Below are 23,266 nucleotides of genomic sequence, written 5' to 3'. Positions count from 1 at the left end.
GTTTTTAAAAACAAGTTTTTTAAAAAATATAGCCAAATGGGTCCATATTTGCTTTTTATTTTTAAAAGCAAGTAAAAACAGCTCTTACTTGTTCCTTAAAAATTGTTCTTCATTTCATTTTATTTTTAAATATTATTTGGAGATAATAACGACCAAACCGTATTAAAAAAATTTTAAATAATTTTTTTAATTTTAAAAATAAAAAATTGTTTTTAAATCATACAACCAAACAAACACTTAATTTTCATAAGAAAACAGTGGAAAGTGCTTTTAGATATCTATCAAAACTACTTTTACATAGGTTTAAATTCAAGACTTTTAATTTTAATATCGTGTTGAATTGTTAGCATTTGAATCCCTTGAATTTATAAGGGTCTCTCAAAATAAAAGTGGTCCCTAAAATAATTAGGGTTTGGTGAGTCATTAAAGGTATATAGCAAGCACACCTTTTTTAGGTTGTCCAAATATTCCTCAATTCCTGAAGAATAAGTAAGTTGGAGATGTTATTTTAAAGTTTTTGGGTATTTTTGTTTTTGGTTTTATTTTTTTCATTCTTCATTGAGACTTAATTTTGGGCCTTGAGAGTAAGGTCATTATTGTCATGTTAATATATAATAACAACAAAAGGGTTGGAATTTGATTCTAACTTAATCCAAGGTTGCAACTCTACTAAATTTGAATTCAATTCAATTAATTAAATTGATACAAGGTTATGTTAGGTTTGAATAAAGAAATTAGGTAAAATTCAAATAATAAAAATTATTAATTCAAATTATAATATATTGAATCTTAAGTTTATATTATGCTATATTCTTCTCCTACACCTCTTTTTGGACATTTCCCCTTTATTATTATTATTATTATATAGAATCAAAACACTTGAAAAAAAGTCTAATTATGGCTTAAATATAAAAATATAGACCTAAATTAGAAAAAAAATTGAAATTATTGTCAAGATATAAGAAATTGAATGTACTCAACCATAAAATCATTTATTAAGTGTTTTTTTAAAAAATGTTATAAGTGATTTTTCAATATTATACGTGATTTTTTATATTTTTATAAGTGATTTTTAAATTTCATCAAATACTTAATTTTTTTTTTGTCGAAAACATTTTTTAGAATAAAAATGATTCATAATATCACTATCAAACCGACTCTTATTATCATATGACTGCAAAAAGTGATTTTTTTCATATCATAGAAAAATATCTTAAGATAACTATGAATTTAAACCTCTAATTATTTAAACTAAGTCAACTTTCTTAATGCTATAGGTGATATTTTATATTTTTATAAATGTTTCTTAAATTTCATCAAATCCTTATTTTTTTTTTCAAAAACGCTTTTTAGAATAAAAATAATTCCTAAAATCACTATCAAATCGACTCTTATTATCAGACAGCTAAAAGTGATTTTTTCATATCATAGAAAAATATTTTAAGATAACTATAAATTTAAACCTCTAATTATTTAAACTAAGTCAACTTTCTTATCTTATTTAAGAAGTGCCAAATCTTTAAAGTTTTCCAACCTTACCAAATTATGAAAAGAATAAAATCCACTTGCATTTCTCTTCACCAAGCATCAATGATCTTATAGCCTGCAATATTAGGTTTCACCAAGCATTAATGATCTCATAGCCTGCAATATTAGGTAAAGTTTAGTTGTGTATGAAGCTCGAAGTTTCCAATTCCACCAATTTCGTTGATATAATAATAACACAAAGTCATATACAAGTGACAGCAAGGCAACTTTGGATCAAATAAATGATACTGCTGAAAGTTACAACCACCACAACCATACAGATATAGAACAAGCTGTCTTGCTACAAGATCACTTGAAAGGAAAAGAGATCATGCATTCTAATTTTAGCATTGAATGATGTTGAAAGATTGGAAAATGGGTGATTATAATATAAGCTTAAATTGAATGAGATGGGAGCCTGGGGGTCTAAGAAGTTATAGATTGGGTGGAACCAAAAAAAGTGGTGCATCAATGAAAGAAATAGTTGATTTGGATAAGGATAAAATCAGCCCAGATTAGGGTTTTTTTTTTTTTTGTGGCAGTTGGGAACCACTTGTTTTGATGGAAATCAGCCATAACACTTGTTTTCAGATTTAGTAAGTTATTGGAATTGGGGCTTCCAGATATGTTGTCAGTCACATACTGAAATTGACAATTTCAGTTGTTCTGGGGACTAGGAGATCTTTCAGGTTGGACCTAGCCTGATTTTCTTCATGCTCTCTCTCTCCTCCCCCCACCCCTTTCTCTTTTCCTCCCTCCCTCCCCCTCTCTCTCTCTCTGTTTAAAAAAATTTAAAATCAGAGCTACCAACCCTGGTTTTCTGATGAAAATGGCTAAAACGATGAAAAAGAAAATCCACTCATTTATAAGAACTTTTCTGAGAAGTGTTGTGCATTTGTATCTCGGGGCTTAGGTGATGCCAATGCGGCCCGAGATTTTTGGCTCTGGTGCCTAAGTTTGAGCCAATGCGATGCCCAGAGTGGCCTCCCCTAAATTCGAACTCAAGACTTAGGTCTTTTTGGTTGCCCTCCTAGTAGCCCAGATGGTACTAGGAGGGCAACCAAAAAGACCTAAGTCTTGAGTTTGAATCCTGGGAAGACCACTCTGGGCGCTGCATTGGCTCAAGTCTAGGCACCAAGCCAAAAATCTTGGGCCGCATTGGCATCGCCTAGGCCCCGAGATACAAATGCACAACAAGAAGTACTGTTGCTTCAGATTCTATTAAAAACCACAGATTGATTTCAGTTGTTGCAGATCTTATTCCTAGTCCAATTAAAATGGACTGTGGCACCCCTCTGTTCAAATGGGCTTCCATAATATTTTCCACTTCATCGAATTTCACAAAATCAAGATTTGTTTGGTTCCTGGGAAAGCATAGGAAAAAGCATGAAAACATAGTATATGACACATTGGCTTTGGACTCTGGAGTTGGTGCTGTGAGACTGTAGCATGGGCAATGGAACAGTATGGAAAGTCTAAGTTCTTAGCCTTTGAAATAGATATACGTATTGACATTGCTCAACCCCTTATGAGGAGTAAGCCAATGGCTGTGACTATGAGAGTTGAAGGAACACCAAACTTGAGGTGGCTCCAGAAGGAGAGAGTGTAGCCAAAGAACCGAGCACGACGAGCCTGCTCGCACACTATCAGGTTTGCAGCTGACCCCAACAGCGAAAGGTTTCCAGCAACCGTGCTCACCCATGCTAAGATCAACCATGCCCTTTTCTCTTGGCCCTGAGATGTCATTGTTGCTGATGCTGCCACTCTTGCTCCAAGCAAAAGAACTACAAAAAACAGATATCTTCAAGTTATGTAACCATTAATGTCACACAAACTCATGCTAGGACTAATACACTACATTGGTTTTTTGGTCAGAAGTTTCATTTGTGTCAATGGAAATCATCTTCCTTAAAATTCTTGGTTTGAAGGGGTTTCTATGGATATTGCTCTTTCAATCTCTGTTCTATTATGTCCTTTAAAGATGGCTTCCGCTGAAGAGAAAAGAGGTAGAAACTCTTGCTTCAACAACAATTTTGATGGTATGTACTATATATCATGAAGTTACCAGTAGGCACATTTGAAGCAACATTTGAGAGGACAAGAATGACTAGGGTAAGAACTACGATCCCTCCAACATGATTGATTCGTGCATAAGGCTCGGTTAGGTTCCAGAGAGTGCTAGGTATCCCTGTTCTGTTAAAGCCATCCACTGTGATGAACATGCCACAAAAGAAGATTAAGATAGAATATGAAACCTGGTTCAGAAAAGAGATGGAATTAGGGACTATGACAATTTAGCAGCTCAAAGGAGCATTAGGTATATACTAGTTGATATTTCAGGAATGCAGTAGGATCAAAACTTTTAGATTCTACCTTTTGTAGGCATGGCTGAGCATCCTTGAAGTCGAGAACCACAAGAGCAAGTGCTGCAGTAAGGGCTGTCCATGACATGTTTAGACCAACAAGCAATGCTATCAGCATGCCAATAGTAACAAGGTAAACACATGTCTTCCAAAGCAGTCTTTTCCATGGCTTGGCCGAGCTTTCATTTTCTTCCAGAGGCTGCACTGGGACAGTGTCTTCCTCGTCGACATTCACCATTTCATCACTGCCATTTAGCGCACTTTTTTCAACTCTCCTCGAATGAAAATCTTGCTCCCTCGGTTGAGGGAAATCATCACCAACCACCCCCTCTTTGGAAGCACTTGAATTCCTTGTTAACTCAACGCCACCATTCAAAGTCCCCTGCAAATTGCTCTGTTTTGAACCTGCTCTGTTTCTGAGAGTCTCGGTATGGATTGTGCTCCCATTTGAACTTGGGGAGCCCCAGGTATTCATTGGTTCCAACACAGGATTCAATTCTTGAGAATTTGAAGCTGTGGGATGTGACATGGCTGCAGGTGAGAAGCGGTGGGAAGCCGCATCTTCCTCGGAAATCACTTCATCCAAAGCATGTTCTTCATCCTTTTCAACAGACAGCAGTCTCCAATACATGCATAGAAGGATCAAAGCATTGACGAAAACACCCACCAGCATTGCAGGGAGGAGTCCCAACAAGAATTCCCCAAAAGAGAGGCTACTCTGGATGGCAATGACCAAGTTTTGGGGATTACCAATTGGAGTTGCAGAAGATCCAATATTTGCGTTCGAGGCCAAGGCCAGTAAGAAGGGATGGGGAGGGACATTATTCTGCTCAGCTATTTTCAGAACAAACTCTGTCAGCACAACACAACTGGTGTCATTGGTGAAGAATGCACTTGAAATGGCAGAAACTACACATATCCGGCAAAGCAAATCCTTTGCACCCTTACTCTTCCATAAAAGCAGTACACCCAAGTATTTGAACATATCAGCTTGTTCAAGATAGACGCTCACGACCATAGTTCCAAAAAGAAGGCCAAGGATTGAGAGGTCAATGGCAGCATATGCTTGATCTGGGGTTATGACCCTGAAGATGACCATGAGTATGGCTCCTAGGAGAGACCCTGCAGTCCTACCAATGGGTAGAAAAGGAACTGCTGGGAACACTGCCAAAACCCAGAAGATTGCAAAGGCTATTGAGCCTAAAACCACCTTTTCAGTAGGGGCCAAGACCATCTCTGCAACTTAACAATCTTAAATCTTATACAGGCAGGAAAGTTAAGCCAAAGAAATTGAGATACCGGCAAGTATTATTAAACCATGCTCCTAAAGCTTGAGCTGTTAGAAAGCACACAAAATCAAAGCAATTCCCTATTTATTAGAGAGCACTGAATATGAAAACCTTCAAGAGTTCCCGTCTCCATGATGGAATATGGCAAGATAAAAATCAACCCTGGAACACCCAAGATACTCAAGATTCTCGCTCCTTTTTCATCCGCAAATTCTATGGAGTGGAGTCAACATCTTCATGTTGACTTCCTTAGATATTTATTTATTTATCTGAGTTTTACCCTCTTCTAAATATTGTTAGTTGGAAAGATTTGATGGCATTTCTATTGTAGAAGAGAATATGCCAAGACTCAAATGAAACGAGAGATCGATTTTTATCCAACTTTCAACATCGGTTAATCCCAGGCTCGGCTCAACTTGTTAATCATCAATCATTATCGGATGTTGATCTCTTGACTATTCTGCCCTGCTCTTCCGATCTCTGCACTGTGATGGCACCATAAAAGCATGGGAAGCTCACATTTCTACTGGGTCTCACCAAGCAAGGTCTACAAAAAATTTCCCAAGGTCATATTCAGTATATGCCTTCAGAAAATAAATCATACGGGTTACTCATGGTTAGTTTCAACATGGATAACTCTTATTTAACTAACAATACATGAGAATGTTTCTTAAAGACTCTGCAGCTCTAAGTATGAAGCAATCTTCACAAAGTTCCCAGGGTAGTTATTCTTTAGCATAAGCACATCAAGTTTAATAAGACAGACAGGCAGGCAATGACCAATACCACAGACAGGACCTTAGATGGCAAACCCTTTTCACTGGGTGGGTAGATGATAGAGGAGATCCGATGAATCATAGCCAAATGTTTAAAAAATTATGCAGGAAAATATAAGGTTATCGTCATCCTATACGTCAAACAGTTGATTACAATCATAAGTAGATCTTGCCTAATAGAATGGATGGTTGCCAAACCTCTGGATTGTGCATATCTTTGCAGACCAAAACCTAGTCAACATTAGGCGACAATCGCACTGCCATCACTGCCCGGATATGGATTCTTTGGGACAGCTCACCCTTCAGAAGTGAATAGAGACAACTGCTGCAATAGTGACTTCAAGTGGTAATTATGAGCGAACCCTTCATGTTTATCATTGAGTTGATGTCACTATTGTGATTAATCAAACTTTTCCTCTGGTCATTGAGAGATTCCCTTCATGTTTATCAACGTGTGTAGGAGAAGTTTTGTTGCGACTGTTTTTTTCTTTTTGACCATATTTTGTTCAAATATTCACCGAATTGCCATTCCATTAATTCACACCACAAGAATTCCTCAACATGCAGAATGAGACGGAGCGATGCAAGACTTCCGTCTTTCTCTGAACCAACTCGGGCGAGGAACGAAGACTGCCATGTTGTAACAGAGGGCCCACCACTTACCTCGATTTACAATAATTTATTTATTTATATGATAAAAAGCGGACCGGATCGGCCGGTCCGACCGGTAACGGTTCCGATCCGGTCTGGTCAATTGAGCCGTCCCCGCGTGTAAAACACCACCCCCTAGCTGCAGCCTGCAACTGCAACTGCAACAGCAACAGCCATCAACAAACCCCACCTGCAGGTGCTATATATATAAATTACATAATTTTTTTCTTCATTTTCAATATGTCTTCATACTTAAATAGTTAAATACAATTTTTTTTTTACAATTTTCAATATATTTTTACAATGTGTAAAGCGACCCGCCGGGCCGCCGCCTTGAATGTGTTAGGATTTATTTCAAAAAATAATTTATATATATATATATATATATATATATATATTTCAATATGTCTTCATACTTAAATGGTTAAATACAATTATTTTTACCATTTTCAATATATTTTCATATTTAAATATTATATATTTTGTTTAATAAATTTAAATTATATTAAAATGAATAAATAATATCATAAATATTATTAAATTTTAATTATATATTTTAAATATTTTAAAATTATTTTAATTTTAATTTTAATAAAATATAAATTACATATTTATGACGTGCGATTTGATAACTTTTTCGGTTCAATATTTGGTCCAGTTCTGAAAACATTATGTATTCTATCCACTCTTTTCTCATTTTGTTTACTTTTTCTATAAATAATTTTTTTATTTATATAAAATAAAAACTATTTTTAGATAATCATTTTTTAATTATTTTTTTAACTATTGTAAATGATTATAAAATTATATTAAAATTTCAATTTTTTTTCTCTCAGAATTAGAATTGTTTCAAATTGGAAAAGTGAAAAATATAGAAATTATAGAGCATAAAATAATTACACTTATTTAAATAAAATAATATATTTTTGAAAAAGGAAAATCTTAATCACCTCCTTTTTATTTTTATTTTTAATTAAAATAAAAAATATTCTTTATAGAGTCATAGACAAATAATAATGATGACGAAAATAATATTTATCAAATTTTAATTTTAATTTTTTAATTTAAAATATACTTATTTTCTAGTTATAACTTATGTCACAACATTAAAACATATTTTTCTTTTTTATCAATATTTATAAATATCCCCACTTTCATACCTATATCAAACCGGAAGATATGAGAGAAAAACATATTTTTTTTAGTTTTATAAGAGTTATAAATTTTATTTGAATAAGATTATAATTTTAGTTTTTAAAATTCAATAAATAATGAAATATGTTTGTTTATTAAAATAAAATAAAATAAATTAATTATAATTTATTTATTATAATTGATTAATCTAATAAAGAAATAATTAATTAATTAATTTTATTCAATATTGAATTTTTTATTAAAAATAATAAAAATATAGAAAATAAATAAAGAATTTATTAATTTATTATAAAACTTATTTCCAATTTTAATTTTAATATAAATAGTACATCATTGAATTACAATTTGAAATACTTTTAAAAAAAAATAGATATAATTTAACCTATTAATATAATTATTTAACAAATATAAATGTTTTAAAATAAAATATATTCAAATACAATCATAAAATAGATGAATATTAATTTTTTTAAACCATTAATTAAATAACTAAATTTAAATTTAAATATATAAAAAAATACGATATTGGTGGAATAAGCCTAGTCTTTTATAAAAGTAGCAAAATGGCTAGTGGAAGAGACTTGATTAATATTTCACAAAATGATCTTAGCCTAATCAAATTAGAAGAAAGAATAGTAGAACGATATGTCCTTACAACCACTTGTCATATCCCACTCGGCAAAAGGGAAAAGTTTTTTACACTTCTTAGGTATTGGAATCTCCGTATATCTATAAACATGTTTTAAAATCGTATGAGTTAATTGACTTAGTGCGAATAATGTCTATAGGATTGAGAGTGATTCATTACAAATAGTATTAGTAATGAATCATGTACTTTGGTGTGTGTGTGTTTGTTTAGCTCCACAGTGGCAAAGGATGTCTGTTTTTTCAGTCTTATAATTCTGTAGGATGTAATGAGAACATTTTCCTGAGGATAACCATGATATCTATCACATAGGAGAAATAGTTTTTGATGTTGTATATATAAGAACTCCTTTTAATCAGGGATAACAATGAGATTGTTTTTTCGGATACCTTCCCCTTATAGGATGAGTTTGGAATTTAAATAAATGGATTATGAATGGATATGAGATTTTTTTTTTTTTTTTTTAATTTTAAGATTGGTTTGGTTTGCCTTGTTCCGCCCTGCCACAATTATAAAAAATTAATTTTAAATTTTAATTTAATTTAATTTTTATTTACCTATATTTTAATATAATAATAATAATAATAATATTTTTCAATAATTAAAATTATAAAAAAATAATAATATTTTAATTATTTATACAATATATCCATTTTAATATAATTAAAAATAATTTTTTAAAAAGAAGTTAAAACAGGATAAGAATGGAAATTATTAAACAAATGAGACGAGGTGACCTGTTTGAACCTACCCTATTGGCATCCCTACTTTTTTAATCACATATTCCAGAATGTCTACACAATTGGAAATGGGTTGTTATCACCAATTAACTATTCCAAAGTCTGTTTGCATACAATAAAGAACTTCAAAAAGATCACAATCTCCCCATCAAAGTCTGCCAATACCTGTTGAATATTTATCCTTATTGCTCTCCTTTATATCATAGTTCTAAGCTCTATTAACACTCACGTCCACCCCAATGGAGGTGGAGTTGACCCAGATTCCAGCTTCCAGCAGTCATTCCTGTCATATACAAGTTACTTCCTCCAATACCAAAATAGGATATCCTGCTAACTCTTGTACCTCATGTTCAATGTTTATTGAGGAACCCATTAGACATTCTGAACAAGCAGTGCTCCACAAGAAGTGAAAAACAAAAAAAATTAAAATTAAAACATTTTCCATGGCTTTCAATTCATTACCTCCTGTTGGAATCCGTGCAATGATTAATGATGAAAACTAGAAAAAAAAAAATGAGAAAGAAGAACACAAAGATTTAACGTAGTTCAGCTAATTGTCTACGTCCACGGCAACAAGAAAAAGAGGATTTTCACTATGTATCAAATTAGGGTTACATAAAAGAGTATTTAAATTAACCCTTAAGAATGAAAATTCCAAAAATACCCTGAACCGTACCCCCAACCTATTGTTCGCCCCACAACAAAAGAAGTACAAGCCTAAACGGCAAATATCGTCCCGCTTTGCTCAAATATGAGCCACATACTACAACACCTCCCATGGAGAAACTGTGTTTGATGTACCCCTAACAAAGAGGAGGAGAAGAACAAAATTGTTTATGTAGGCTAGACTCCAACTAACATCCTATAAGTTCGCAGTTACAATATGAATGTGTAAAATTTCAGCTTGATAATAAAACAAGATTGTCCTGTTATCTAGCAATTTAGTTTGGAAATTTTTTTGGCCCTGAAACAACTCCTCTGTTTAAATGCATCACATGTATTAATCAATAATAATCATGCTTGTGTCACATGCCTTGAGTAGAAATCTTGTGATAATCAGACCCTAATGAAAAAGATTTTAATTTGGGTTTTCAATTCATGCATGAAGTCATTGATAAAGTCTGAGAACCCAGGTATAAAACCCTCAGTGAATATCCATAGGCATCATATTAACTTCAGACACTTCACAGCTGAAAACCTACAAAAATGGTCCTGTGGACTGAGAACTTACAAAAGCAAGGTGAAATATATTCTTTCCACATGTTCAAAACTCCAAAAAAGCAAGCAAATTATGAAAAGGAACCTACTAAAGCATGGAAAGGAATATAGAACCCTACACGAGAAAAGGCAACCAACTGAGTAAGGACACAAACAGGAACAGGATATCTTTTCCATATGGTCTTTGAAAGCACAAGTGCTTGCTCTTATGGTAAGTAACCCGAAGAAACAATGGACGCAAATCAAATTATAGTATCAGATAGATTACAACAAGTAGTCATTCTTCCAAATGCTATGCAAAGGATGACACATTCATCTCTTTTCAACAGACAATAACAAATTATAAGGAAGTTAGGAACAAATTGGTGATATCTCCTCACTAATGATTTCACAAGACTTAACCTCAAATAATTGCCTTTCGATTTCATGAAACCCAATTCTTATAAATTGATAACAATTGGTAATTGTCTATAAATCTCATAGAACCCCATATGAACAATTAAGGGCTTGACAGAATACCAACATAATTTACAAATGAATCAAACTAACAGCTAGTTTTCAATATTAATAAATCCCAAGATTTCAAGTGTACTTGTTTCAAGATCAAAATCCCCTTACTGAACTCTGCCAAACCTCGACAGACTGCTGGTCTTTCCTTGTCACAAACATTTTGTTCCCCCCAAAGCTCAAGTGGGTTATCCTTGATCCTCCCATGTCCTTTGCTCTACCCATCAAATTCCTCCTATATACCCTCTCCTGCAACCCATCTTCACTCTTTATCGTAGAACCCATGAAAACCTCAGACCATAACTCCAAATTCCCTCCCTTACTACAAAAAACTTGATTCCCATGGCTTCCAATCTTACACCCGACACCTTCTTTTTTCCCATTAACCACCCTTCTCGTCTCCCCGGTGGGAACCCATGTATTCATAGCACCAAGATTTCTTAAATCCATGAGGAACACCTCCCCTGAATTCACACCAACTTTGAAAATTGCAGACAAGTTTTCCGAAACCGTGACATCTGAAAAGCAATCTACTTTCTCCTTCAATTCCCATACTAAATTTCCAGACCTCACATCCCATAATTTGATGTTGCCGCATACTCCTGAAGGCCCACTATGAGATCCAGAGGCCATTAACAGATTATAATCCGAAATCCAACTCAATTTCGTTGCGGGAATGCCTGAATCGAGATCAGCACCATAAATTTCATTAGTACCAATTTCAGAAACCGGCTTCAAGTTTTCGATGTCAAAAACAACGATCGAATTTGAATTTCGCCTGCCCGATTCAAAACTAGTGAACAAGAATTTAGGGGAGGACCCAATTGCTTGAACTGTTGAACTAGACCTGGTCACGTTTTCCCAATTCAAGGTCTCTTTCACATACCCGTTTTCGAGATCGAGAATCTGCAAACCCGAAAAGTCGGTGGCCCCGGCAGCCGCCACTGACGGCGATAAAGCGAGGAGAGAGTCGACGGCGGAGAACCGCGTCAAAATTGTGGATTTCCTCTGCAGAGACCAATCAAAAGACGTGATCTTAGAGCCATGCGCCACATGCACTGACCCGAACATTGTGGTCGATATCGCCGACGGCGAATCCCTGCCGTTCAACGGCAAAATCAGCGATTTCTCAAGATTGAAGGCGTCGAACTGAGATGGGTTAGATAGAGAAGAGACGAGAAGGCTCTCAATACCATAGAATTTGGCTTCCGAAAAGAGGTCTTGGAGATCAACAGCTTTGGCCTTTGACGGAAGATTACCAGTACGAAGCAAAGACAGAAGGATTGAAAACAAGTCCGGGTCTCGGTCGATGAAGGGAAATCCGATCTGGGCCGACGCCGGCAAGTCTAAAATCTTGGAGAACAGAGATTTGGGGCCGGCTAGGGTTAGGGTTTGTTTGGTAGTCTGAAAAATCTGGCCGCCAACGTCGATGGTGACGATGTTGGATTCCTTTCTGCCGCTTGGAGGCATCATCGGTGCATAAGGTGGCATTATTCGAAATTCCCAATATGCACTTCAAGTCCCAGAACCGGAAAAAGCTTCAAAAAATGGTGGTAGTGGTGGTGGTAGCGGTGGTTGGGCTGGCGATAGTGGCGGCAGTGGTGCAGGAGGAGGGATATATATAAGGATAGAGGAAAGGAAAACATTGGAGGGTCTCTAGAAGGTCAAAGGATTCTATGGTCAACAATAGGGGTCGCTGAATTTCCGTTTTTTTTTTTTTTTTCATTAATTCAAGGACACCCTTGCTTTCAAGCATTCCAGTTTGGACTAGAGATTTGGTGGGTTTCACCCTTGCTTCCTGGAATGGAATGGGGATTAGTTTATTAATTTTTGTCTTTAAATTTAATTTTTCTTCCTCGTGTCATTTGAAATTATTTCTAATTTTAATTTTTAAGTGGGTTGAATTGGGTCTTCGAAAGTATCAACAAATTTTACTTCTAGAAAAGATTAAAATTAAGTAAGTTCGATTAACATGTTTTTTTGTTTATAATAACGATTTTTTTTTTTTTTTCTGGAAGAATCGCCAATAAATGGTATTTTAGGAATCATTTTAAATGTTTTTAAAATTTGTAAAAATTTGTCAAGTATTAAGTTCTTTCTAGAAGGGCTCTACGCTGCCTTATGAAGAAACGAGTCAACCAAAATAGAAATGCAGCACCAGTGTTGAGAGATGCATGCAAGCGAAAAATGAACAACAGCAAATGACAAATGTGAATGTGGAAAAGAAAAAGAAAAGAAATTTTCAGCTATCAGACCCTATTCATTGAAACGAGATAATCAATCAAACACGTGTATTCTATTCACAAACAAGTTTAAAGTTGGGAAAGTGTTGGGAAAGTGGGAGATGCCTGCTTGGTCGCTGACCCTCCATGGGGCAGCAGCCACTCCATATGGGCGGCGGTTCGAGCTGGCGTGGACAGTTAAGACACAATAATAGCATCAATGCATTGAAAGAAATTTTGGTCTAATGAGTTAAAAAGTATCAGTATAATCATTAATCATGATCAACATCACTGTTACAACTGTTCTATCATATTATTTATATTACATTACAAATGAGAAGGAAAACGACTAAACATACAAAATGTCTGAAGAGTGCTGTTAGTTTGTGTTTCTGCGTGAGAGGAAAATATTGCACTATTCATACTAAGCCCTAACAAAACATTTCCATCTGCTACCCATTTTTCAGGTCAAGAAGTCCTTCAAAAACAGCCTTCGTTTATGGGTCAGTCCTGCTATGCGTTCTTGCTTCCAATTCAAAACCCAAAATTTTTCTACAATTTGATTTATCAATTATTCTGTTTAGTACACAACCCCCACTAGCGATGCCTCCAGGAGAATGGGAGGTACCTCGGGGATGAGTTGTAGTTAGCTCACACTTGGCTGCATCATATGGAAGATGGACCAATTCTTACTGGCGCCAACCTCCTTCCCTACAACCTTCTCATTGGCCCACCAGTCGGAGCTAATATTGGGCTTATCTGAATGTCCTCCATCAGCATTGTCAAAATTGAATTCTTTAGCAGACCCAAGAGTGATGGAGCGTTGCTTATGATGAGGTTGTCCCTCCTCCCCATTTGCATCTTCTGGAGCTTTCTCTGGTGGGTTATTGGCTGTTTCCCCAACACGACCTTCAGAATCAACAACCACTTCCCTTGAATTTTCATCTATTTCAACTGTTGCTGGATTTTGCAGAGAAGCCGATACAGCTTTAACTAGAGCTGCTGAGTCCTTTTCAACACATCTGACGACGTCTTCTGCAGTCAACTCAAATGAGACTCTATGATCAACCATAATTTCATTGTTGGGGCATCCACTGTCTGAAAGTGAATGTGAAGCAACATCAGAAATCTGGCGATCCAGAACAGAATCATCACCAGATGGTGGATGTATCACATCAGAAACCTGACGATCCAGAACAGAACCATCACGAGATGGTGGACCCAGAGCATCCGGGGTGATTGAACCAGAACCTATCCGTGATCCCCACTCATGGTTGGACAGTTTATCAAGGGTCAGGAGCTTGGGAGGTCCACCTGCTCGGAATTCAAGGAATTGGGAACTACCACTACAAACAAAGTCACGGTCAGGAAAGGGAGAGGAGGTGCCAGAACCTGAGATCCCTGAGCTCGGTGAGATAAGGTGGCCAACTGGGCTTCCAGGGTAAAGTTGATAGGACTGAAATTCATATTGAGATAATAGAAATCTATGGCCAGCCTCACCATTGCGGTTGTTTGGATCAAAGAGTTGAGCAAATGGCACTTCAGGGGAAGAGGGTGTGGTCAAGTGGACTGACTCAGGGGGAGGAGTGAAGGGAGCAGTTGATGGTTCAGTGGTGAAGGTTGAGAACACAGGGGGTGAGACTAGCTGGGTCTCGTGGGCATAAGGTCCAATGGCAAAAATGGAGGCAGGCCCGCCTGGAGAATATATATTGGCATTAATGGAGGTGAGGGACAATAACCCAGATGGTGATTGAGTTGCAGAAGGAGGTTCCGATTGAAGGAAAGATGCCGGAGATGAGGGAGGAGCAACAAAGGGTAGCACTATGGTGGGTGCCTGTGTCAGATTTTCAGCTGCAGGGACACCACTTCCAGGAGCTCTCGATTCAGGAGCAAGGACTGCATGCCCAATACGTTTGTCTTTAGGAGATCTAAAACACCAATATTCACCCCAGCAGCTCCCCCATCTTCTTTTCTGCATGTAATAAAAAATGATAACAGATTATTAGCTTTTTTAACAGGAGATGGTAATCTTCATCAGCTATCAAGAAAAGAACCAAATAACTAAAGAAAATGACAGTTCAATTCCCATCCATGGAGAATATACACTAAACTCCTGAATAAAACCTGTAATTCTAGACTTCCCATAAAAAATGATGCTAGAGTATAGCAAATGGCTGATAAAAAGGGGCTCCTTTTCAACTATTAAACTATGCAACTCAAGGTTATCAGATCAAGAAATGCCATGTTAGTTGTTTTACCCACCTGAGAGCCATCACAAGCATTGAAAAGAGCTAACTAGGTTATAAAATGATGGCAACAAATGCAATCAGAATACAAATTTTCTCCCCTAGCATCAAAGGGTTTGAAAGACATCACCACTTTTTTAAATGCCTAGCTTAACAGAGAACAGGTCCAACTCAATGATCATCAAACATGCATGAAGTGCCAAACCTAAATATTCTATACTCTTCCTTCTGTTCCATGCCCAAGAAGGCAAACCTTTTGAAATTATAAAGAGATGCAAGCTCCTACAACCAGAGGTATATCTTACATCATCTAAGATCATCTGACATGACAGAGGCCTAGGAATTGATGAAATGGAATTTAATTAAAAACAAAAAAGGAGAAAAAAAAAGGAGAGAACTAGGAATGGAGTAACGGCAATAAAAAAAATAGTAAAAAATGGTGCAGGAAGCATATGACAGCCTGAGGAGGATGTTGCCTGATCATATTTTGCCTGGGCAGTGCTTTTAGTTCTACAGGACAAAAGTAAAAACAGTACTGGAAACATGACAGCCTGGAATCTGCCTTAACCGATCTATATGATATAGAATAGATCAGACAACTTATCTAAAAAATTTGGTCATCCAACCTTCAACCACCAGTAAACCAAATGACAGAAAACAATTATTACATCAATAAATTCTGAATTTCAATCAAATTTCTCATCTAACTCACACTTCAAAAATTAAATTATACAACAGAGATGCTCTGCCTAATTGTGATCCACTGCCTTCTAATGCTTAAACATAGTAAAAAACAATCAGAAAACTAGGATACAAACTCGTCGACAGGGTGATTCAAGACCACCTTCACTCCCTAATTAACGATGGTGGAAAGCGTCCTACATATGACAGCTCTTAACCAATCTTGAAGTAAACAAGCACGGTGGTTTGCAAATTTGACACCTCCATATGTCGGTGTCGCAAAAATCTCCAATCAATTTTTTCACGAACCAAAATTTCTAAGACTACAACAAAATTATTAATTTTCCAGGAGCTCAAGAAAACATTCAAGACAATAGATAACAATCCAAGCACAGTCAAACAACAAATCAACGCCACCAAATAACCAAAGAAAAAGAAACCGATATCGATCAACAGATCTTGAATCACACAATCGGATCTTAGACAACCTACCATCCTAAACTCAATCAATCCAATTAACAACACCAAAGGAAAAATCAGATGAATTACCTGAACGGTAGGTTGAGGCACACGATTCTCAGCTGAGGCGATCGCAGTTGCAGCAGCGTTTATAGTCTCCAAAGCGCTGTTCATACTTCTCGTATCTCCATTCACGCTTCTCATCTCCGCTCCTCGAACTTAATTCTCCCGAGAAACGTCTCGTTTCATCCGCGAATCCGGCCTTCCTCAAATTTTCTCGCGAAAATGCGAAATTTTCCCGAGAAAATTCAATACGTAATCCGAATTCGATTGAGAAACAGAAAATGAAAAGAAAAAATTCAGAGGAACCAAACAGAGATTTTGGAGAAGAAAAAGAGAGAAGAAACCAAGAATTCAGATTTATGAAGCCACCTTCAAATCTCTCCCTCTCCCTCTCCCTCTCTCTCTCTCAAATTTTGTTTGTTAATAACAATCGCTTTTAAGGTCAAACACGGCAATGACTTCATTTCTATGTGATAATTGAAGACCCGAACTACATCCTAAGATGGATCCCTGGTGTTAAGTGGTGACATGAAATTTACTCTTTTACCCCTGATATTAGCCTATAATTTCTCCTCTACTTGGCATATTTATGGGTGCACCTGATATCTACTTGCACATTAAATGTGGCATATCCTCTTCATTTCAAACGTGTGCACCATTTTACTCTCAATTAAAAAAAAAATTCACTTTCGAGATAAAAATTCACTTTATGTACAGTCGTATACAAAGTAAAAATCTAAAAATTTAATAATTTACGTCGATATTAGGGTTCTAATCGAGGGTAAATAAATCGACTCTTTCTTTGTTTCAAAATTGATATTAATGATTTTTTTTTCTTGCTAAACGGTTTTATTATCGAAAATGGTAGGTAACTTATGAGATGGTGGTAGCTCAATTAGCTCTAAAATTAGTAGAGTTGAAGTTGGTGAATGCACCCAAGCTTCATAAATGCTTTTTAGACTTGAAAAATAGGTGCAATTTCATGGGGTTGGAAAGGGTAAATGTGTAACATAAAGGGGACCATTAAAATTATGCCAAAATTAAACTATAGTTTCTTGTTAGTTTAGTTACACTTTTGATTAATATAGTTCTGCTTGGCTTTTGTCAAAGTGTGCACGTGTGCCCATCCACTTCTTGATGTCCTTGGTGAGTAAGCCCCGGGTCCCACCCCTAAAGCTCTCCACCTTTAGTCGCCGCCTAAAGGTTAAAACCAACTTCACCACTCAATTGCCCTACTTTTTAATCTCTCTGAAATTGATGCCCTATCTTTTTGGGGCACCCTCTTAAGATTTTACCTTTTCTCACTTCATGGGTACTCCTCAACTTTATGGTTCACCTACATGTAGGAAAAGGCTAAATTTCCAAGGTTTGGGTCTTGGGTCCACCACAAGGGGCCTATGGGACTTATGGGTTGGTGGGTTTGGTTTGGTTTGGCCATGGTCCCACCCACCAAGATTCATGGTCTTCTATTTGGGTTTTGTGTTGCTCCATTTTGTTCATAATGAACTCCTTTATAATTTGATCTTGCAAATAATTCCTACAACAATGTACTTAGCACTTTTCTTCCTATTTTTTGGTCACATTTTTAATTTTTTTTTATAATAAATGTGGTATATGATCATTTAAAATATAATATAGGAAAAATTCAATATAATAATATTTTTCTTTGTCCTTAAACCCTAATTACTTTTATTGGATTTTGATTGATTTTGGCCACCAAGTGGGGTCTTTGCTTGAGGTGGGGTTAGGAATACTCATTATTTTTGACTTCACAAGCTCATGATGGAATTCCCATTCTCATTCCTAATTAAACTTTACTTTGGTATCTTAATATCAAAAGTAGTAAGAAAAAAAAATCAAAATAAAATCAAAATCTCATGTTTCATTTATCATGAAAATATTAAAAAATAAAATAAAATAGAAATTAATTAAAAGTTAATGAATTTTCAAATTCTTCATCTTTTATGTAGGTGAGAAATTAATATAATAGATAAAAGAACAAGTATAGAAATAATTTATTAATTTTAAATATAATTTTTTTTATTACTTTTTATTTTTATTTTTTTCATTTTTTCTTTATATTTTCTTCCTTCCCATTTATCCCCTCATATTTATAATACCCAAATTGACCCCTATCCCCTAACCCTCTCTTTTTATTTTTTCATTCATGATTGAATATTCTTCTCCTTCTCGGATATAAATCCATCAAACAATCAAATTTAGGGACAAAAGTCTCACCATCAACTTATATTTTGAGACCTTGTTTTCATGGCAAAACAAAAAAGGGTTGAATGGTAGTCGAAGAAATATTTAAGAAGCATCCCACATTGGTGAGGAAGATAGGCACTTAAACCTAATTTTAGGCAAGAGATAAAGACTTAAGTCAATTTAATTCATTTAGAAAAATTAAATTTCAACATGGCCTACATGATGGTGCGATTCAATCATGATTAGTGGGGAACCCCACTTTTTGTTTAAGACATATCCATTGTGCACATTAAGATCACAACATCCCCTTGGAAAGCCCCCCATTATTTTTCACCATTAATTAAAGCCAAGGTGTGAATCAGTCAAATATGTATGGCCATGGGATGCTTTTTCTTCCCTCATCTAATATTAAACAGAGAAACATATCCTTATGATGAGATATTTTTTTCCTCAACTTGTAATGAATATTTATATTATCGAAGGTAGGTTCGTTCCCTTGACAAAACAAACCACTATGAACCAAGAACAGTTCTGAAACAGGGCCAAAGTAATTGAAGTCCAAAACACAAAAAGATCTCCATGATGAAAATAGTTTCTATAACACAAGGCACTTCCACCAGTATGTGAAGTGTGAGGGGGATATCATATTTTATTAAAGATCCCACCAACCACAACACATCCTGGTCATTTTATTTATATTTTCTATATGGGAAACCAGCTTTCCACAACACAGTTTGACCGATTCATAGCCTATTAAAAAAGAGTGGAGGTAAAATAATAGATTCTTAAGCAGCTAAGCTTTTGGAGGCAATTTCATACACATTCTCAGACAGTCCATTGCAGGCTACTATCATCTCCAACTGTGCCTGTAAAACACCAGAATTTAAACATCACTATGATAATCAGGTGGGCTCTTTTTTAAAAAATAAAATAAGAAATTGTATGTATCTGTGTATATATATCAGTGTTTGTATGTTGATGTGAGGTCAGATAATAGTTATATGTATGGTGTGATGAACAAATTTAAAAAGAACATGAACTGGATCGCACATATGAGGCGATGATGGGAAGGGCTTTTCTTACCTTCGCAAGGCTTTTCCGAGTATCATCATAACGCTTCCATCTTGAGAAGGCAGACACCATGCGAGAGGCCACCTGCAGATGGCGAACAGGAAAAAGTATGTAATACAAAAACATTAAATAACGAGAAGCCATGATGGGAAATACTCCCAACAAACCTGAGGGTTGATCTTATCCAGTTGCACCACCATTTCTCCCAAGAACTTATAGCCTGACCCGTCCTTTGCGTGGAAATTCACAGGAGATCCACAGAATCCTCCAATCAGCGAGTATACCTGTTTTATGGGGATATCCCAAGTTCAATAATCTGATGTGCACTTGTCTGTACGTGCATGGAGGTGCGCATATACAAGAGAGGGAGGTCACTCACCTTGTTTGGATTACGTAAGTCAAAAGCTGGATGGTTTAAGAGGTTACGAACATTCTCAACATTCTGAGGAATGTCTGCCATGGCTTGAAGGGCAAACCATTTATTGACAACCTGGAAGAAAATGAAACCAATTTAAAAACTTTACTAGGAGATCAGTAGACCAAATTTGCAAGCCTGGGTGATGACTAGTCACTACTGTGGATTGTGTCTTCTCATGATTTAAAAAAAAAATGATAGGACCTCAATGAACTGAATCAGAAAAACTAGTTGTCCAGGACATAAAGCAAATTAATTACATATTCTTGCTATAATAAAGAATTTTTTAAAATATCTTGTAAGCTACTGAGCATTTCAACTACAAATTTTTACAGATTATTTAGCTATACAGGTCAACCAAGAGTTACTGAGCTAGAGGCTTACCAAAAAGTCTTGCTGCCACTTGCTGTAGAAGTCAGCCAATACATCATCACGGGTCTTACCAGGGATCTGGGCTATGGCAGCCAGAGCTGCAAACTGTTCAGTCATATTTGCAGCAGTTCTATATTCGTGCAATGCAAGCTCGGTGAGTTCTGGATCATCCAATAATGCAAGATATCCTATATAAATGCAAAAGAAAGATACAATTAGTACTGAAGTTTGATTAAATCTCTCTTATGAAAAATCATTCTGAATAACACAGACCAAGGGCAACATTCTTCAGTGCACGTCTAGCCATATTAGGATGGTTAAACACATAATCCTCCGAGCTCCTATTCTTTTCAACCTGTTTAATATATAAAGGCAAAGTTAATTTCTAGACAAAGGTTAATATAGAAGTGGAAATAAAAAATAGTTACTCCTTGGAAGATAGCATACTGTGCTAAGGAGCTCTGCTCTCAGTTCAGACGCCAGCTGCTTCCTGATGAAAGATCGAACAGCATGCACTGCATCAGGATCGGCAACTTCCATAATGTCCATGATCTCCCCTTCACCCGGCAGTGTTATTGCCTTTGCAATGAATTCCTGGATATAGAACAATTCAAGTTGGTGTAGTGCATATAAACCAAAATGAGGGAAAAAAAGTCCAAAATTCTATTTAAGAAAAGAAACACTGCTTCATAAATACTTTATCCAAGCTTGAGTCAAGAAGTATGCTTTTGAGCCCATGCACAAACTTTGGATTCAGAACCAATGGTCTATTTTGTTGGAAATCAGCCACTAAACCAAGCATCAGCTTCCTTGCCAACACCTGCCCAGCCTCCCAACTAGAGAGACACAAGGAACAAGAGAAGAAAAAGGAAAAGAAGAAACCGATAAGAAACTTACATTAATTGCTTAACCATACTGTAAAAATAAGGAATAAGACATGGCAAAGATGTACCGGTTGAACTCATCTGAATCATGAGCAAGAAGGAAAAACAAATCGCTGTCCGTGAGATCAGTGTCCAGACGAATAGGAGCACTGTAGCCCCGCAAAAGAGATGCAATTGGCTTCTCAGATATATCAGAGAACAAAAATTCTTCTTCTTTCTGCATAATACCAATATAAAAGTTGTTATAGGAAAAACAATTGATACACACAAATTCTTCTTCTGTTCACTGGTTTTCTTTTTCAGGCTTAATTCCTAATCTTCCATGTTCCTGAAGGTTGCCCTTCAGATTCAAGGATTAAGAAAGACATCAAAAGTCATGCCTGCACCTGATGTGGGCAACAGTCACATCCAGACGTGACAACATAAAGAGATGCGGATCTTGCAACCATAGTCTTACATGGTGATTTCAGAACTGACCTTTGTTACTCGAAGAACTGTAGTGTAAGTTGGCTGATCATTGCTCACAACAGACTGCAAAGTCCCATCATGATACACAGATGAGAGGGGCATCTCCTTGCCAGTTGAGTCCAGGAAACCTACTGCAACAGGAATGAACATTGGTTCTTTCACTGGCTGTCCTGGAGTTGGTGGAACCTCTTGACTGAGAGGATGCCCCATCAAAAACAAGTTATCAATGATGTAATAACTCAAAAAACAGGAAAGTTGATACTCTTGTAAGAAGATTCCTAGGCATCCATACCTAAACTTCAAAGAGTAAGTATGGGCTTCAGCATTGTAGGAAGAAGTAACCTTCACGAGAGGCGTACCAGCTTGGGAGTACCTGCAGTTTTATCCCATTCCAAAGCGTAAGCATCAATGTAATTTGATGAATATTAACAACAGAAGAGGACAAGCTCATACCACAACAAGAAATTAGCAAAATCTGCATCATTTGCATCTCTCATGGCAGCAAAGAAATCTTCACAGGTTACAGCTTGCCCATCATGCCTCTTAAAATAAAGATCCATGCCCTGAAATGTGGAGAAAGTAAAGATTAACTTTCCAAAGATGAGGCAACATTGTTATTTAAAGTAAATAATCATCATATGTGAATTAGATCATGTTCTTACTTTTCGGAATCCTTGACTTCCTAGCAAGGTTTTGTACATCCTGACAACTTCAGCACCCTAATAAGTTGGACAATAAAAAGACATCAATAACACATTCACAGCAGTTTTTTTTTTTCTCCTTCCTGGGCCCCAGGAGGAGGGAGAAAACTCACACCTTTTCATAAACCTGTAATCAAAAAGATAAAAGAAGAAAAAGTTACTATATTTCCAAGAATAAACAAACAAGAAATATTGAATTTTAAAAAATTGCAAACAGATTGGTAAAATGTACCGTGACTGCAAGTTGAAGTCAGCAAATGCCCCAAATCAATGATGATCATATCCAACATAGAAAAAACCGTCAAATGGCCAAACGTTCAAACAAGTTGACATGAAAAGAAAAATATTTGCATGACCCACATCAAATCACAGAAAACACAAACTTACCTGTGTAGAAGTTGTCCATCTGTCAAGGGGAAAAAAAGCAATATTATAAACACAGTTTACAAGCAAATAGTAAGGAATGTTTTAGGGTGAGGTAATATCTTTACAAGAAAAAGTTATTAGATAAAGAACACAATTGCCGACCTTGATGTAAGAATGTGGCCGTACAGGATGTGCCATCGGACCAGCATCCTGGAAAATTATTAAATGACTAATAGAA

General features: G+C 36.0%; 4 protein-coding genes across 4 annotated transcripts in view; all 4 read right to left on the bottom strand.

Moving 5' to 3' along the window:
• Positions 1–2,823: 2,823 nt before the first annotated feature.
• Positions 2,824–6,392, bottom strand: LOC100242765 (silicon efflux transporter LSI2). The gene is made up of 4 exons (XM_010662268.3): positions 6,154–6,392; positions 3,901–5,726; positions 3,593–3,782; positions 2,824–3,311 (listed from the first exon to the last, which is right to left on the bottom strand). The coding sequence occupies exons 2-4, from the start codon at positions 5,122–5,124 to the stop codon at positions 3,046–3,048; spliced, it is 1,680 nt and encodes a 559-aa protein (XP_010660570.1). The 5' UTR covers positions 5,125–5,726; positions 6,154–6,392; the 3' UTR covers positions 2,824–3,045.
• A 4,370-nt stretch (positions 6,393–10,762) lies between these two features.
• LOC100854918 (BTB/POZ domain-containing protein At5g41330) lies at positions 10,763–12,722 on the bottom strand. The gene has a single exon (XM_003631366.4). It carries the CDS (start codon positions 12,361–12,363, stop codon positions 10,969–10,971), a length of 1,395 nt encoding a protein of 464 aa, XP_003631414.1. The 5' UTR covers positions 12,364–12,722; the 3' UTR covers positions 10,763–10,968.
• Positions 12,723–13,340: 618 nt separating this feature from the next.
• On the bottom strand, positions 13,341–17,030 carry LOC100241023 (uncharacterized). Its single transcript, XM_002270706.5, has 2 exons — positions 16,571–17,030; positions 13,341–15,066 (listed from the first exon to the last, which is right to left on the bottom strand). Exons 1-2 carry the CDS (start codon positions 16,682–16,684, stop codon positions 13,741–13,743), a joined length of 1,440 nt encoding a protein of 479 aa, XP_002270742.2. The 5' UTR covers positions 16,685–17,030; the 3' UTR covers positions 13,341–13,740.
• Positions 17,031–19,302: 2,272 nt separating this feature from the next.
• LOC100263283 (puromycin-sensitive aminopeptidase) overlaps positions 19,303–23,266 on the bottom strand; it is a 13,728-nt gene continuing 9,764 nt past the window's right edge. The window contains exons 18-34 of the mRNA XM_010662250.3: positions 23,191–23,238; positions 23,050–23,068; positions 22,895–22,899; positions 22,778–22,789; positions 22,624–22,680; positions 22,415–22,524; positions 22,254–22,334; positions 21,971–22,154; positions 21,562–21,710; positions 21,307–21,445; positions 21,057–21,203; positions 20,883–20,964; positions 20,622–20,797; positions 20,202–20,312; positions 19,990–20,106; positions 19,835–19,906; positions 19,303–19,617 (exon numbers count right to left, since the gene is read on the bottom strand). Coding sequence (XP_010660552.1) covers positions 19,537–19,617; positions 19,835–19,906; positions 19,990–20,106; positions 20,202–20,312; positions 20,622–20,797; positions 20,883–20,964; positions 21,057–21,203; positions 21,307–21,445; positions 21,562–21,710; positions 21,971–22,154; positions 22,254–22,334; positions 22,415–22,524; positions 22,624–22,680; positions 22,778–22,789; positions 22,895–22,899; positions 23,050–23,068; positions 23,191–23,238 — 1,590 coding nt within the window. The 3' untranslated portion in view covers positions 19,303–19,536. The remainder of the gene's footprint in view (positions 19,618–19,834; positions 19,907–19,989; positions 20,107–20,201; positions 20,313–20,621; positions 20,798–20,882; positions 20,965–21,056; positions 21,204–21,306; positions 21,446–21,561; positions 21,711–21,970; positions 22,155–22,253; positions 22,335–22,414; positions 22,525–22,623; positions 22,681–22,777; positions 22,790–22,894; positions 22,900–23,049; positions 23,069–23,190; positions 23,239–23,266) is intronic.

Source organism: Vitis vinifera, chromosome 2, assembly GCF_030704535.1.
Source record: "Vitis vinifera cultivar Pinot Noir 40024 chromosome 2, ASM3070453v1".
NCBI classification, from domain to species: domain Eukaryota; kingdom Viridiplantae; phylum Streptophyta; class Magnoliopsida; order Vitales; family Vitaceae; genus Vitis; species Vitis vinifera.
The sequence above is the reverse complement of the archived record's forward strand: the minus strand, read 5'-3'. Positions and strand labels throughout refer to the sequence as shown.